Source organism: Vombatus ursinus, unplaced genomic scaffold (assembly GCF_900497805.2).
Source record: "Vombatus ursinus unplaced genomic scaffold, bare-nosed wombat genome assembly UNPS02014852.1, whole genome shotgun sequence".
NCBI classification, from domain to species: domain Eukaryota; kingdom Metazoa; phylum Chordata; class Mammalia; order Diprotodontia; family Vombatidae; genus Vombatus; species Vombatus ursinus.
Genome location: NW_020954630.1, coordinates 3,606,044 through 3,624,116, shown reverse-complemented (window position 1 = coordinate 3,624,116; position 18,073 = coordinate 3,606,044). Strand labels below are relative to the sequence as shown.

Genomic DNA, 18,073 nt, shown 5'->3' with positions numbered 1-18,073 from the left:
TCCCATTTCTCTTCTCTGAGGACAGTGCCACCACCCTGGTATAGGCTCTCTTCACCTCATGTCTGGACTACTACAATTACCGGTTGGTTCGTCTCCCTACTAGAATCTCTAGTCCAGTCTATCTTCCATCCAACTATCAAAGAGATCTTCTTAAAGTACAGATCTGACCATATCACCCCTTTCTCTGGCATTCAAAATCATTCACTACCTGCCTCCTCTTCCCACCTTTCCAATTTTCTTGTACCTTATTCACTTCTACATACTCTGTGATCCAGTGACACTGACCTCCTTGATGCTCCTCAAACAAGATATCCCATCTTCCCACTCCATGCCTTTTCACTGGCTGTCCCCTAAGCACCTCATCATGCAGGGAGAATGCTCTCCCTCCCTATACAATAATAATAATAAAGCATTTATATAGCTCCTACTGTGTGCCAGGTACTATGCTAAGCACTTTACAAATATTATCTCATTTGAGACTCACAACAACCCCGGAAGGTAGATGCTATTATTCTTAACATATTACAGTTTTCCTCAAGAGGAAACTGAGGCAAACAGAGGTTAAGTGACTTGCACAAGGTCGTAAAGCTACTAAGTGTGTAAGGCCATATTTGAACTCAGGTCTCCCTAATTCCAGCTCTATCTACTGTGTCACCTAGCTGCTCCTAGACATCTTTGCCTCCTGGATTCCCGCAAGTCTCAGCTAAAATCCCACCTTCTACAGGAAGCCTTTAATGATCCTTCTTAATTCTAGTGTCTTACCTCTTTTGATTATTTCCCGTTTATACTATACATACACTGTTTGTATATGTTGGTGCATGTTGCCTCTTTCATTACACTGTGACCTCCTTGAAAGGGACTCTGCCTTTTTTTTGTATCCCTAGCACTTTGCACAGTTCTTGGAATGTAGAAAGCACTTAAATGTTTGCTGACTCACTATTTTCTACAACCTTAAGTGATTTTTTTCAATTTCCTCTTAATGATCTTTTCACTTGCACTGTTGTAGTTATTGTGCATATATTGTTTTATTGGTTCTGATTATTTCATTCTTCAGTAGTTCATACAAATCCTCACATTTCCCTGAATTCCTCATATATATCACTTCTTACTGTCCAATACTACACTAAGGTTTTTCATCGTTCCCTCAAATGATGGATACTCACTTTGTTTACAGTTCTTTGCTCTCACAGAAAATATCATGGTTTTGTCCTGGGTCTTGCTTTCTGTTTTTGACTGCTTTAGTATCTATGCTTAATAAGGGAATCATGGCTCTCTCCTTCTAATGAATGGGAAGCTTCATGGGGGCATGTCTTATGTTACATACCACAGCTTCTAGCATAGAGTTCTACATATAGCAGGAGCTCAAGAAATGCTTATTAAAGTTAACTACACTTCAAAAATAAAAGGGTGATAATGACATCATGTGGCACATCACCTTCACACAGCAGACACACAAGGTAGTCTCTTCTTACCTCTTCAGAATTCTCATACTCTGCTCCCCTCCACAGACTCTATAATCCAATGAAACCAGTCTACTTGCTGTTCCTCAAACACAAAACTCCATTTCTCCTTTCTCCTGCCTTTGTCTTGCCTGTCCATTGTTCTTGGAATGCTCTCCATCCTCATCTCTGCTTCTGGACTCCCTCACTACTCACTGAAATTGCAAGAGGCCTCCCCAATATCCCCAGCCACTGATGCATTCCCCTCTCAGACTTCTATCTACTCTAACTATTTTATGTATTCCTACTTACTTACATGTTATCTCCCCCATTAGTATGTAAGCTCCTTGAGGACAGAAATTGTTTTTGCCTTTCTTTGTATCCCAGGGTATCACAGTACCTGCCTCCTAGCTTCCCTGGCTTCTTTCAAGTCCCAGCTAAAATTCTACCTTACACAAAGTCTTTCCTAGTCCTCCTCTTAATGCCTTCCCTTTTTTGATTATTTCCAATTTATCTTACATATAACTTGTTTGTACATAGTTATGTGCAGGTAGTCTCCCCCATTAAACTGAGGGCTCCTTGAGAGCAGGGACTGTCTTCTACCTTTCTTTTTATCTTCAGTGCTTAGCACAGTTCCAGTCAAGTAAGAGACACTAAATAAATGTTTTACTGACTGAGTGACTTAATAAATGTTTGTTGATTAACTGATTTAATGAACTGAAAAATATGGAATGCCAGAAATACAATCCCCTTCAATCTCTTCTCAGTTATCTGACATACATGGATCACAAATAGGCTTCTAAACAGGAAAAAGTAGGAGAGAAAAAAATTTAATCAATTATTGAATATGCCTAACTAGAACTCAAGAGAACAAGGTTCTTTTACCAACTTTAAAAGTATATGTATGGTACTATAATAGTACCAAAATACATTTCATTTAAAGAGTATAATTCCTAAATTCTAAGGATTATAGTCTAACACAGGAAGATGGCAAAGTACAGCTGTCATTGATCCCTTATGTTGCCTTCTCCCCACCAAAAAGAAATCCAAAGGGAAAACTCATAGCCAGGAATAAAACAATAGAGAAAGACAAGAAACTGGCTTCTTGATTTTGACTAAATCCACAAATATTTCTGCATAGCCTTTATAATTAACCAGAAGTAGCTTGGTAATGCTTGTAGACAATCTGATTTGGAGTCAAAAAAAGCTGGTTTCAAACTCTAGTTCTTCCACTTACTACCTATATGAACAGATGATCTCCAAGGTCCCCTCAAGCTCTAAAGGGTAGGAACTAGGAAAATATTCTTAGAAGATGGTTAAAATGGGTTGAGAAGTATAAAACAACTTAAACTTTGTTCATGAAAATACATAAATCAGCATTAAGTAAACACAGGACCTAATGAAGGAAATAGACACTCTCTTAGCTGGACTGAAGAAACTAAGGCAAAAAAAAAGTGGAAAACAAAAGAAAACGGAAGCTGAAGCAGACTAATAGGTGACTGAATTAAGAGGAAGATGCTAATTGATGAAGTAAGCAATGACAAACCTTTTATAGAAGGGGTCTCCTTATCTTGCCCAGGCAATTAATGGGCCTGATTCCACTCCTGATCAGCAAAAGAAGCTTTAACTTTCCCCATTTCCAACCTGGGTCAATTCACCCCTACTCACACAGCCTAGTGGCCCCTTCACATTATTGGTGCCAGATTTAGTGCACACACTTAGCACACTACAGTTCAGAATTCCCAAGCTCAAACTACCCACCAGATTTAGCCTCCTCAGAAGCAGAAATTACAAGTGTGTTCCACCATTGTTGTTCACATCACTGTTTTAAGAACAAGATTTAAAATGATAGGTGAAAAAAATTACTTGAACATTTCAGTTTGGTTCAAGAGTTTGCAAACAGTAGAAGGTAGAAAAGCCACAGGTATCCAAACCTTGTGTTACATGGCTAGAATGCTAGTTCAGGCACAAGTAAGTCCAAAACCTAACTCATTCTTCCTAGCTGTGTGACCCTGGACAAGTCACTTAACCTCTCTGAGAGGTTAAGCTAGGTGGCATCATGGACAGAGTGCAGGGCCTGGAAGACCTGAGTTCAAATCCCAGTGAAAGATACTTATGAGCTCTATAATCCTGGGTAAGTCACTTGGCCTCAGTTTCCTCATCTGTAAAATGGGGATCATACTAGCACCTACCTCCAAGGGTTGTTATGAGCATAAAATGAGATATCTGTAAAGTGCTTAGCACAGTACCTGGACCATAATAGATACTTAATAAATGCTTGTCTACTTCTCTCATCTCGATTTGCTCATCTATTAAAAAAAAAAATTAGTACCTACCTCACAGGGTTGTTATGAGGATAAAATGAGTTAACTTATGTAAAGAAATATGCAAACTTTAAAGCACATATGAGTTATTGTAGAGGAGAAAACATTAGATTTGAAGTTAAAAGACTTCAACTTAAATCCTGGCTTTTCAATTTACTCTCTATGTATCCTTAAAAGCTATAAAATGTCACTGTTATCAATTAGCTGGTCTACTGCTGAAATCTTAGGACATGACAGGTGAAAGAGTGTTCTGTCAAGATTTTTTAAGTACTTTTGTTAATAAAGGCCACTAAACAGGGTGAAAGTTTAAATTTGCCTAATATTAACTTCTCTGCATTAGTAGAAAGCATTAGAGAGGATAAATTATAATTTACACAAGATTAATTTGATTTACTAAAAAGTAATCTCACACAAGCCAATAATCCAATAATGAATGAATAATTAAAATACTCTAATGTTTTATACATAGAAGACACATAACATATATTTGTTGAAATGGATATTCCATGTGATATACTAAGTCCTTAAAGGGAATATTAAGGTAATTTAAGAGCCTGAGATTTAGAACAATAACAATGTTATTATTGTTCTAAATAGAGTACTTTAAGGTTTACAAAGTGCCTTACACATATTATCTCTTTCGATTCTCATGAAAACCCTGTGGGATGGGTACCAGACATATTATTTATCCATTTTTTAAAGATGTGAAAACTCAAGCTCAGAGAGGTTATACGATCTCTTCAAGCTAATAAGTATCAGAGATAGAATTCAAATTCAGATCTCCTATGAAACCTGTATTTTTTTCTATTACATCAATGCTACCAGGTCATGCTTAAGACTTAGAAGTGTGATTTACTATGTGTGAATATACCCCATGTCAGTTTCTCTATCTGTAAAAATGGAAATAGATATTCCAATAATAGCTACTTTGAATGGAAAATTGAAAGACAAAGTGAGATAATTTTTGCACCATAAGGATCACTTCTAAGAAAAGCACTACACAGGAGATATTATGTTCAGGAGATATAATAAAATGCAAACTATACTTACCACTATTATTGAGTTTAGTTTTTAAAAGCATTTCATCAGTATGATCAGCATGACAAATTAATACCTAATAAGATACAAATGCTTAAAGATAAAAAGAATTCCAAAAATCACTACAATATTAAATATCAGTTAAATATTAACGATTCCAATCTTACTTTCATTCTATAGCACTCAAATCATCTTAGTTTGGCAGATACATAGTGCCATCTACCTTCCATTCAGTATAATTATAACTACTCTACAATTACTTATAAGATCAAGGATTCACAGCTTTCCAGATTCCACGGTCACCATAAATTGCAATGTTTCTGTCAGAATTTGAGCCAATAAAATGCATAGAGTTGGGAAACAGAACATTAAGAAGGTTAGTATCATTGGAACAATAAGGTATTTGCACAGCTTAAAGTACAATTAAAGTGAACTTTACTAAAAAGAAGGAAACAAATGTGAGAAATACTGCAGAGGTATAGCAAATAGGATTTAGCAATTCATTAGACATGAGAGTCGGGGAGGAGTCAAAAATGACATAAAGGTTTCAAGCTTGAGTGGCAGACAGGACAATGATGTCACTGAGAGACACAAGGACACAGAGGAATAACAGGATTTAGAAGATCATGAGTTTAATATGTTGATTCTGAAGAGTTGAGGCATTTCAGTTGGAAGGACATAACACAGAGTCGGAAGCTCAGAAAAAACATCAAGACTACAGAAAAATGTTGGTGATGGTTGAAGCAGTGGGAGTGGGTCAGGTGACCAAAGAACTGTGTGGAGAGAGAAGTTTGAGAACAGAATAATAGGAGGAAAAAAAAAGAAATACAAGCAGAGGTGATGAAGAAGCAGTCAGAAAAATAAGAGGAGATCCAGGGAAGTACATCATCACAAAAGTCCAAGGGAGAAACTTTGAAGAAGGGGGGAAATCAATAATGCTAAATGCAAAAGAAAGTTCAAGAAGGATTAGGCCTACAACAAGACCCCTGGATTTAGTGAGTAGGAGATCCCCAGTAGTTTCTACAGTCTATAGACAAGACAGGACCATCACGACCACTATAATGAAACAGTTGAGAGAGCAATTTCAATCTCTGCTCTAAGTAGATTTCTGCAACTTATCTATGGTAATCTAAGTATAGAGGGTACCCTGCCCCCTTTACTCTTTACATCTCTCGGTGCTTCCTCATTTCCCCAACTTGCATTCATACCAGAAAGCTAGGACTTCCTAGAGAGGTGGGTGCTACAACTACCCTCAGGGATCTAGGGATAACCCTTGTAAATGGCATAGCTCCTGAATCCCCACCATTGTGTTTACCACTAACAAATCTCCCAGATGACTCACGAACTCTTAAGAAAAGCATTTTTTCAAAAGGCAAAGCAAGAACAATAATTATACAACACTCCACCTATAAGCCCAGGGTGTACTCATCCACCAAAGAATACACTGTCTATGAGGGAAAGTTAATACAAAGCAAGCACCATGGCAATAGGGTACAAGAAACACATGTAGCTTAGGCTCCTCAGGACCTTGGGACTGCCAGTCTCAATGTTCTTAAGGACAATGCTCACTCACCAAGCTCCCTGACAGGTATGGGTCTGCACTGGACCAGTAGCTTTGCTGTAGTGGCTGCTCTGCAGTGGAGCCAGACTGCTCTGGTGCTGCAGGGCCATGCTACTCTACTGCTGGAGTGAGCCTCTCTGCTACCAGGCTAATGCTGCACTCTTCTACAAAAGGCACAGCCTTGGATTTTTAACAGTTCTTCTGGTTCTACTGTCTTGGCGAGACTCTCAGGGGTCTCTACTTCCCAGGCATCAGGTGGCAGTGCAGAGAGTTACAGCCTTTCTTTTACTAGGCTCTAAAGTCTCCTTTGACCCACCTTCCTTGGTTCATGGTGGGGTCCCCTCAGTAAAAGAATTCACCCTAGCTTATGGTACTTAATCAAAATATTACCAAATTCTCATTTGGGTTTGGATATGACTGGCTAAACCCTAACCAGGAAATACTCATTTGCCCATTATTCACAAAACAAAACATTTCTGGAATTCAGGGTTCCCCAGTTTTTAACTCCAAAGTTTTCCTGTTGGTCATGAACAAACGAGGAGCTGGCAAACAAAGTACTGAGTCAGTCTTTGCCTTGGATGAGTGTATTGTCTTTGGGGACTGCTTTCTTAAGTGTTCTTCACATGCAAGTCACAAAATTGTTTTTGTCTTTCCCCCTTTCAATCGGCAAAACTGAGTTTGAAAGGAGCATTCCCTTGGTATTCCATTAATAAGTAAAAGGAGTTTTTTACTAACAGCCCATATTTACTCAAAAGACCAAATTTTTTAAAAGCTTTTACTGTCTCTTTGCATTAATTTTTTTATCTGTCTTAAGAAGCATCAAATCAATCAACAAGTATTTATTAAGTACCTACTATGTTGTCAAGCACTAGAGATACAAATGCAAAAGCTGAAACAATCTCATACTACAATATATTTCAATTATGAGTTATTACTGTTGTATCAAATCTAAACTCAGTCATATGTTTCAAGACTCTCTACTAAATGACTCTTCATTAGCTACCTGTTATTTCCTATTATACCAAGATCAATCTGCTCTACACAAGGCAACTGGTCTACCATCACATGTATGCCTCTGGCTCAAAATCTCTTCTAATCCTTTCTGCCAAATTACAACCCTACTTTCAAAGCCCAGCTTAAAGTTTACCTTTTTCATGAAGTTTCCTCAGACTTTGTCCACTCAGCTCCAGTTATTCCAACACCCAAGAACAGTTCTTAAGTATTTCTTTCTGTACAATGTAAATGAATTTTATGTATGTTTATTCCTATGATATGTTATAGGTTAGAACTGTGTTAGATGACTGTTCTATCACTTTCATTACTGCAAAGTCCTCAAGGGAAGGGTACTATGTATTAAGATAATCAGATATTCAATAACATCAATTAAAATTGTGACTCTGCTAGCTGTATGACTCTGAACAAATTACTTCACCTCTCTGGCTTCAGTTTCCTCAACTATAAAATAAGGGGGCTGAACTAGATAATCTAGGTAAAGTCCTTTCCAGCTCCAAATCTATACTGTCACATTATGGACTAAAGGCACCATATTATGAGTAACACAAGGCATTTTCTAGTGAATAAAGTGAAAGTTCTAAGGGGGGAAGGCATACCTTTATGACCAATATTTAACCATTGATAGGCAACTTAATTTCTTTTGGAGTACTATTGAAAAAAATTAAAAATGCTATATGCTTCAACCTCATGACACAAATTCTATCTACTGCCTTAGTCACCTACTTGGAAAGCATAGTTAAAATTAAGTGCTGAACAAAAGAATTATAGGATCTGACATGTAATTTTAGTATAGAGTGAACAACTCATATTATGTGTTACCTTTATTACCTCTCTTTAAATTAGGCAGCTATGAGAACAACCCCAGTAAACATTAAACATGAAACATGGCTAAGAACTACTTATCCACTAATACACTTTCTTCCTACTCTCAACCTTTGACTGTCAGGACTTACTCATTTTACTTGACTATTACACTGACTTAATTTTCTTATTATAATTTTTAAAAGAATTACTACACTGAAAGAAATTTAGGAAATAAAAACAGTGCAAGGACATGACTTACTCAGAAATTCAAATTAGGAACACAGGAACTAATAATTATTGTCTAGTTCTAATATAAGCAAAAGCTTATAAAACCATAAAAATAAATACACAAGTTCAAAAAGTCAATGATATTTAGTATATACATGGATATTATAGAAAACATAAGTATTACTTTTACCTTTTAGTTACATGTGTATAGGCATAATCCAATTTAAAATGCAGCTTTTCAGACAAAACAACGATAGAAATAAATGTTCCTTACTTACTGTAGCAGATTGTTTCCAAATACTAAAGTCCTTCTCATTTTGACTACATTTAATGTAACAGACAGCTAGGTGGTGAAGTGGATAGAGAACTGGACTTTGAATCAGAAACACCTGAATTCAAATTCTTCCTAAGGAGTATTTCTAGCTATATAGTGGAAATGAATTTTATATATATTTATATTTCCAAGATATGTGATAGGTTAGAACTGTGTTAGGTGATTGTTCTGTTGTTCTGATTACTACAAATTCCTCATGGGAAGGGTCAGTATCTACTATATCCACTACAATTATGTATTAAAATAATTGGGCACCCTGAGGCAAGTCCCTTAATCTCTACTAGCCTATTTTTCTCATCTATAAAATGAGGATAATAGCACTTACCTCAAAAGAATTCATGTGAGATATTTGTAAAATGCTTAAAGTACTCTTTAATTACAAGGGTGTGACTCCACTGATAATCAATACACTTAAAAAGTAAGTGATTACCTTTGTCAGGTAAAAACACTTCTTGACTAAATCAGTCAAACAAGATAGACTATGAACAGGGCCTGTACAGCAACTTGAATCAATCAAACCCCACGTATAAGAGATTTGGTGATATCCTGAGAACTTTATATAAAATAAAGAAGCTATCTCAGGAGAACCAGATATGGAGATTCTATGGGTCTGAATTCAAGAGGACAGAGTAGGCATGACATTCCAGCATATCTCTAAAGAGCAAAGGTAGGACTAAGCTATGGCAGATAATAGATCTGTTAAGGAGAGTCATCATTCTAAAGGTGAGTCAGAGCAGAAGATCTAGGGTAAGAGAAATCCTCTGAAAAAGTTGGCTTTTTACTCAACTTCCCCTACCAGTGCCTATTTATTCACAGACACTGTAATAGAATCTGCTATTTTGTTTCTCAAACATTTCCAGTAAAGTCAGCCTCAAAAAAGCCAAGGCTTAACTAGAAATAGATATAAAGTTAGGTGGAGAGCCCAACCTCTGCCTAACCATTTGGAATTTTCCTACCTAGAGTTCAGAGCAATTGTGGCTGAACTTAGAACTTTCTACCTAAAATAAACTCCCTAAACTGAAGAGCAAGGAAATGTGTGGACCTCAGGGGCAATTAAATCACCAACTGGGCTTAAAACAAGCTAATTATTGTAACTAGATATTATACAAGTTTAACAGTCCTAATGATATGCAGCATTTATGTTTGTAAACATTCTAATAATTTGTGCCTTTAAAGTTTCTACTGAAACCAAAACACCTTACCCAAGTAGGTTTTACCTTATACAGTGGACGACGAACATCAATGGGACAATTCTGAATAACTTCATCAACTACATCTGAAATGGACTCCATGAAATCTGGATTAGCAAACTAAAAAAGGAATATAAGAAAGATTACACATTGTTTCAGAAAAGAGAAAAGAACAAAAAAATTCTCAAGGAAAGTACTGCACAATAATTTATATTAGGAAGCTGTAATGGATGAAAGATCAAAATAAGCCTAATTATATGTGAACAGTATAAATAAAAAGCTGCCTTCCTCAAAGAAAAAATTTGTGATTTTAGTAAAGAAATAAGTGAGACAGACCAACAATGAATAATGAATAAGTAATGAGTCACCCTAACAAGAGAAATTAAAACATGTAACTAACTTGAATAGCTAACATTTGTTATAACATTTGTGGAATATTAATACTATGAAACAATTACTAAAACTGTATCCAATGAAAGACTAGTGCAAAACTAGGTTAAGAGGCTAAGGAACTTTTTTTCTTTTTAGAGTGAAGCATTTTTAAATAGAAAAGCATTAGTATTATCAAGAGAGGCAATGTGTAGCAAAGAATAGAGTGCTGGAAATGAAGTCAAGAAGATTTGAGTTCAAAATAATATCTTAGAAATGTCCTAGCTTTCTATCCCTGAATAAGTCACAACCTCTCCCAGCCCCTGCTTCCTCATCTGTAAAATGGAAATCAATGAATCAACAAGCTTGAGCCATTTCCCAATTGATAAATGGTCAACGAACATGAATAGGAAGTTTTCAGAGGAAGAAATCAAAGCCATCAATAGTATTATGGAAAAAATTACCTAAAACACATATAATTAGGAGAAATGTAAATTAAAACAACTCTGAGGTACCTCCTCATGACTATAAAATTGGCTAAGATGACAGGGAAGGAAAATGACAAAACTGGAGGCGATGTGAAAATATAGGTATGCTAATGCACTGTTACTGATGGAGCTGTGAACTGGTCCAACCATTCTGAAAAGCAATTTGGAACTACATACAAAAAGCTATAAAACTGTGCATACCTTTTGATCCAGTAATACCACTACTATATCTATAACCGAAAGAGATCAAAAACAAAGGAAAAGAACTCATACCTACAAAAATATTTATAACAGCTCATTTTCAGGGGTGGCAAGGAATTGGAAACTGAGAAGACACCCATCAATTGGGGAGCAGCTGAACAAGTTATGGTATATGAATGTGACTGAATACTATTAAGCTATAAAAAACACTATTATGTTATTATACTATTATGCTATAAGAAATGATGAAAGTGATTTTTCCCTGAAAAATCAGGGAAGATTTATATGAACTGATGCAAAATGAAATGAGCAGAACTAAAAGAACAATCTATGCAATAACAGCATTATTGTAAGGATAATCTACTATGTAAACTTAGTAACTCTTTTCAATACAATAATCCACCACAATTCCAAAGGACTCACGATAAAAAATGCTATATAGCTCCAGATAGGAAACTGATAGATTCAGAGTGCAAAATGAAACATTTTTTCTCTTTTTTTTCTTGTCCTCCAACACCCCACCTTTTCCCAAACATAGCTAATGCAGAAATGTTTTGCATGACTCCATATGTGTGATGAGTGTTGTATTTCCTGCCTTCTCAATGACTGGGAGAAGAGATGGAGGGTGGGAGAGACTTTGGAACTGAAAATAAAAATTAATTTAAAAAATCAATCAACAAGCTTTATTAAATGCCTATTATATTTGAGGCACTGTGTTGTTAGGTTTAGATAATGGATCCTAGGGACACAAAGACAAAAACAAAACAGACTGTACTCCAGAGTTCTATCCCAGTTCCTGTTCTCTTCCTTCTTTACTCTCTGTCGGTGATTTTATCAGCTTTCATGATTTCAATTATGATCTTTAAGTAGACGACTCCCAAACCTATACATCCAACCTTTATCTTTTTCCTTGTTTGCGTTCCTGAATATCCAACTGCCTTCTGAACATGTTCAACTAGATGCCTTATAAGTATCTCAAACTCAACATATTCAAAACCAAATTTGTCATCTTTCCCCCTAAACACAATCCTCCTCCAAACTTTCCTATTTCTGCCAACATTACCATTTTTCTAGTCACCCAGGCTCCAACCTAAGAGTAATCTTCAACTCTTCACTAAACCTCATGACTCTATCATCATATCCACTACCAAGTCTTGCCAATCCCACCACCTCACCGTCTTTCAAATCTCTCTACTCACACTACAACCATCCCAGTTTTTTCCTAAACTATTGTAATAGTCGCCTAATTGGCACCAGCTTCCAATCTCTCCCTGAACTAATCCATTTTCCACACAGCTGCCAAAATGATAGTCATAGGATGATAGAACAGGAAAAGACTAGCTTAAAGGCCATCTAGTCTAACCCCTTCATTTTACAGATGAGGAAACTGAAGCTCAGAGAGGTAAAGCGATTTGTCCAAGGTCACACAGGTAGTCAGTGACAGAGCTGGAATTCAAACCCAGGTCCCCCTGTAATTCCATGTTTTTTACATTACACCACAGATCTGATCATACCATTATCCTATTCAAGAAGCTTTAGTGGTTCCCCACTACTTCTGGATTAAATAAAAACTCTTGTCATTTAAGGCCCTTCACAATCTGACTCCAGACTATTTTTTTCCACATAGTATTCTCTAATGAGAATTCTATATTCTAGCTAAACTGTCCAGAACTGCTATTCTCTCTATACAACATTCCATCTCCTGCTTTCATGCCTTTACATAAGCTGTTTCCTCATGGCTGGAATGTTCTTTCTATTTTGCCCTGGAAGAATTTCTGCTCTGATGCCTGCTGTGCTGACTTGCAACTGACCCTCCTGGATCACTATTTGAAGCAAACCTCATCCACGGTTCACTTCACATCCTACTCACTGGTTATCTCCTCCACAACCATGCCTACCCACCTTAGTACTGCATCTCTTTTCCTTCTCCTTCCTCTGCCTCTCCCTATACACTACCCTCTTACAGAAGCATGAACCAAAATCAAATTAACCTTGCCTTTGTTCTTAGATAGGGTGTGTGTAAATCTAATCTCCAGTAGTCCTACTCACCATTCTTGTATTTCTCAGAACCAAAGTGCCCCTCCCTGATTACAATTCTCTTATGTGTGTAGTCTCCCCTATCAGAATGTAAAGCTGCTTGAGAGGAGAGGCTGTCTCTGCTTTTTGGATTTATATTCCCATTGATTAAACAATTAGGGAATCCAGGAAGAACTTACCAGTCAGATATCAGAATAGGGGAAGAGTTCAGGACCAAACAAGGAATAGAGAGGATCACAAAAGGTAAAACAGACAATTTTGATTCTATAAAACATTAAAGTTTTAAACAAACAAAACCAATGCCAACTCTCCTTCCAGTTAAAACTAGAAGAAAAACAAGTAAATGAGAAAAATCTTTGTAGCAAATTTCTGTGACAAAAGTCTCATTTCTAAAATATGTAAGGAACTGAGTCAAATTTATAAAAGTCATTGATAAATGTTCAAAGTAGATGATTAGGCACTCTATTCTTCAGTAATGCTGGCCTAATTGCAGTTCCTTGAACATATCACTACATCTCCCATCTCCATTGTACTTGGATGTCCTCTATGCCCGAAATTCTCTACCCATCACCTTCACTTTCTAGCTTCCCTGGGGTCCCTCAAGATTCAACTCAAACCCTGCTTTCTGCAGAAGTCAGCCCAGCTTCTGGTATCTTGCCTTCTCAGAGTGTCTTCTATCCACTCGGTATCTGTCCTCCATATATCTAGTTATTTTCATGTAGTTTCCCCCATTAGAATATTTGAGGGCAGGAATTGTTTTTGCCTTTCTTTGTATCTAGCATACTAGATACAAAAACTAGTATAGTACCTGGTATACGGTAAGTACTTAATAATTACTCATTAGCAGACTGACTTACTGGGAAGTCCAGGAAAGACCGCAAGCAGAACGTGATGTTTTAGTTGAATCTTAAAAGAAACCAGTGATTCCAAGGGGCAGATGTGAGGAGGGAAAGCATTCCAGGCATTGAAGACAACCCATGCCAAGGCATAGAAACAGGAAATGTAATGTCATACATGTGTAACAGCAAGAAAACTAGTTTAGATGGATTGCAAAATACATAGAAAGAATAATATATAATAAACTACAAAAGGTAGGATGAGACCAGGTTTTCATAACCTGGCTCTAAATGCCAAACAGAAGAATTTATATTTGATCCTGGAAGTAATAGGGAGCCACTGGCATTTGAGGAGGAGGGTGATGACATGAACTTCGCTTCAGGAAAATTACTTTGTTAGTGATACCTACCTTGCCTATCTCACAAGGCTGTTGGGGATCACACAAAATAATCTATGTGAAAGCATTCTGTAAATTGTAAACTATGACACATGTGTAACATATTCTCTAAAAAAATAACATTTCTAGGGCCTTTTAAGGTTTATTCAGCACTTTCTTCCGAGCAATTCTATAAGGTAAGCACTATTGTCCTTATTTTGCAGATGAAGAGACAAAGGCTCAGAATGGTAAAGTGACTTGCCTAAGAAAATACAATTAAGAGTTGGTCAGAACTAGAATGCAGATTTCCTGGTTCCTAGCCTGGTGTTCCCTCTACTACAGTGGATGTGTGTGAGTTCTTAGAGATTTTTTTACATGTGGGTATAACAAGCCATCACCAGATACCCAACTTTCTCCATTTGACAGCTTTGTTGAAAACTTGTCTTTTCACAGTAGGTGGTGCTATTGCTCCAAAAAACACAATCTACAGCTTACACACACACACACACACACACAATTCTTACCTCTGGATGGAAGAAAATTTCAGGTCCAAGGAACCTTTCATAACCAACATCTATAATGAATTTCTTCTGGTTGATTGCATTGATGCCTGTGTATTGTTTGATCCATTTACGTGAGTCTACATCATACTTAGCAAATTCTTTAACTATGTCAGGGCAGATATAACAGTACTTCTCCTGCACAAAATATGAAGATCACCAGACATTAAGGACTAACTAAAGTGTATTCCCTCAATCAAAAAATACAGTAGCATTATGCAGCAGCCACACCTCTAACATGTAACCTGTCTATGACTCTTAAAAAAAAAAGGCTATATTTATTACCATATATTGTATTTAAAGATATTCCTTACAGTAATTTACCCAGAGTATAGGAATAACTAACAGTCTGATATTCAACTAGCAAACGTTTTGATACTACAAAATATCCTTTAATCTGTGACTTGATCCTATGGCTATCTGTAACTTAGTTATCATCTCAATTTTAGCTTAATGCCTCTGCCCATCTCAGAATTCTGCCACATAATCTGATACTTCATTTCAAAGTACTGTTTTCAGCCATCCACCCTATTGTTGTTTCACTTTAGCTTCCCACACATCAAATGTTTGCATATCCTACTGTCATCGATTTTTCATGTGGCAGCAAGCATTTCTTCCGTGATGCAGACTGGCGGGAATCCAGCGCTTCTTTGTTGGTGGTCTTGTCTGCCCACTGTAGTTCACAGAGGGCACTGATCAAAGTACGAGAAGTGTAACATCTCTAGAGCAAGGGTATATCTGGACATCACCACCCTCAGCTTGATGTGGACTATGAACTGCCTTCCAAACTCTCTTAGTCTTCTGAAAGACATGCTGTCTTCTTGAGTATGTTTTCCAGTTACTTGTCAATCAGTATCTTTGCAATTAGACAGCAAGTTGCTTCAGTAACAGAATTCGGTGACAGGTTAAAGCTCTACATTCTCATCAAAAAGAATTGGCCACATACAGCATTTCCTAGGAACAGGCTTACATAAGAAGTTGATCATCTTCAGATTTAGAATTAGTCTACTGTCACTTGTAAACTCTGTAGAGAAGTACTTATAGTGTTTACCATGGCTTCTTGAGTATGTAACAGAGCATGAGAAAAAGAATATTTTGAGGAATCTTAGCCTACTAAATTCAAAACTTTTTAGAGTTTCCAAATTACCAACTAGTAAAATATAAGCATCCTGAGGGCAGGGACTATTTTCATGTTTACCTTTATATCTCCAGTGTCTAGCTCAAGGTTGATGTTTATTAAATGCTTGCTGATTGTACTGAACTGGATCCTAGTTTCTCATGACATCCTAACCACCAAAAGGCCAGGACAAAAATGGTACTATACTAAAATGGTACTAAAAACTTCACAAAAGTTTATCAACTGCCTACAAACACATGCATTTGTGAGGTATGTTGTAGTGGGGATTCTTTTTTAGTATGAGTTAAACTAGATGACCAGTGAAATCTTTTACAACTCAAAATTGTGTGATTCTGATTTTTAGTTTGATGTGACTAGGACGGTTACATGAATAAATGTGGGTGATAGCAGTATTTTCTCTCTAAAATATTAAATGTGGATGGAAAATGCTATCCACATCCAAAGAAAGAACTGTGGAGTTTGAATGCAGATCAAAGCATACTATTTGCTATTTTTTTTCTTCTGCTGTGTTTTATTTCTTCTTTCTGGTGGTTCCTCCTATTGGTTCTAATTCTTACCTACGACATTACTAACGTGAAAATATGTTTAATAGGAATATATATGTATAGCCTATATCAGATTGTGCTCCATCTTGGGGAGGGAGGGGGAGAAAATTTTAAACTCAAAAACTTATGGAAGTGATTGTTGATAATTCAAAATTAATTAATTAAAATATTAAATATGAAATCATGTTTTTAAACACTTATTATGTGGGGGGGTGAAAATTGGTTTAATTTCCTTTATTTTGCTTCAAAATTTCCCTGATTCCAATGTTGCATACACTATCAGTCATAATCAAGGTGTTACTTTTAAAGGTTTTCTTCCTTTCTTTTCTTACAAGGGAAGACTCAGAAGGCACAAACAAAACTTTAACTAAAAAACAAAACAAAACATATGTGACATCACTCCCGACACACATCCTAAGAGTATTCTATATACCCAGATGTCCCTCCATCTCCCCCTCCCAAACTCCAACATTTATAAGCTCTGTCAATTTGTTCAAATCTGCAAATGTTCCCATGGCAAAATGAGTTTGCAAAACATAATATGAGGGTAGATGTGGGAGGTTCAAAACAAAACACAAGAAAGCATAACTGCAGACTGTTTCCTTTAAGCTAGAATACTTTCCATAGCTTTTTTTTACCCTACTCTTCCAAGTTAAAAATTAAGGGAAATTAGTATTTGACCCACATTTTAAAACTGTGAAAATAAAATTCAAATTAAGCTTTATGTAATTAATCTTCAAGAGAAAATATGGTGAATTTTCTGTTCAGTTAAACCTGCTGAATGCAACTGATTTTGTGACTGAGAAGAACATGTTGAATAAACCACTGAGGATAAGGATGATCTCACTGTCCTATTTGTATCTCCAAGACCCAAGCACAATGCTTGCCACTTAACCGGAGTTAAAAACTCAGTTAACAATAATTTATTAAGTACTTTCTCTATGGCAAGCACTGTGGTAAAAGCTGAGGATATAAAGGCAAAAGACAGTCTCTGCCCTCAAGGAGTTCACAGTTTAATGAGAGAGACAACACCAAAACAACTATGTACAAATAAGATATATATTTGGAGATAATCAACAGAAGGGAGTTCTCTTAAGTGGAATCAGAAAAGGTTTCCTGAATGTGGGATTTTAGCTGGGACTTGAAGGGGAAGGGGGGGCGGAGAGGGGGGAATCCAGGCATGTGGGATAGCCAGTGAAAAAGCAGAGTCAAGAGATGGAGTGTCTAGTTCAGAGAATATTAAGGAGGCCAGTGTCACTAGACCTCAGGGTTTGAGTGAGAGGGAAGAATATGGGGAAGGAGTAAAGTGTAAGATGAGTAAGTCATTTTTTAAACCCTGTTTGCCTCAATTTCCTCATCTGTAAAATGAGCAGGAAAAGGAAATGGAAGGGACCAATTAGCATGCCTGGAACCCCAAGAAAAATTTCAAGTGCCTTATAGGGACCAAGAACAATTTTCATTCCCCTAAAGTTAAACCAAATTCTTAGATGAGGGTCAAGAGCAGAGGAGCCTCTTAGTGAGAAAGGAAGGATAAGTGCCCCACCCTGTAAGGGTCCATGCCAATTTGAAACAATTCGTATCCAAATGAGC

At 36.7% G+C, this 18,073-nt stretch overlaps 1 protein-coding gene across 3 annotated transcripts in view; it reads right to left on the bottom strand.

Annotated features, from left to right (window-relative positions):
* The window catches only part of ACTR3B (actin related protein 3B), a 97,087-nt gene that overhangs the window by 21,126 nt on the left and 57,888 nt on the right, over nucleotides 1-18,073 (bottom strand). Inside the window, exons 8-11 of one of the 3 annotated variants that reach the window (XR_003567213.1) lie at nucleotides 14,765-14,938; nucleotides 9,960-10,052; nucleotides 7,510-7,591; nucleotides 4,814-4,877 (exon numbers count right to left, since the gene is read on the bottom strand). Coding sequence is in view for 2 of the 3 variants with exons in the window: in XM_027841042.1 (XP_027696843.1) it covers nucleotides 7,553-7,591; nucleotides 9,960-10,052; nucleotides 14,765-14,938 (306 nt within the window). In the remaining variant the exon portion in view is untranslated. The remainder of the gene's footprint in view (nucleotides 1-4,813; nucleotides 4,878-7,509; nucleotides 7,592-9,959; nucleotides 10,053-14,764; nucleotides 14,939-18,073) is intronic. The other 2 variants (XM_027841042.1, XM_027841041.1) reach the window with 2 other exon arrangements.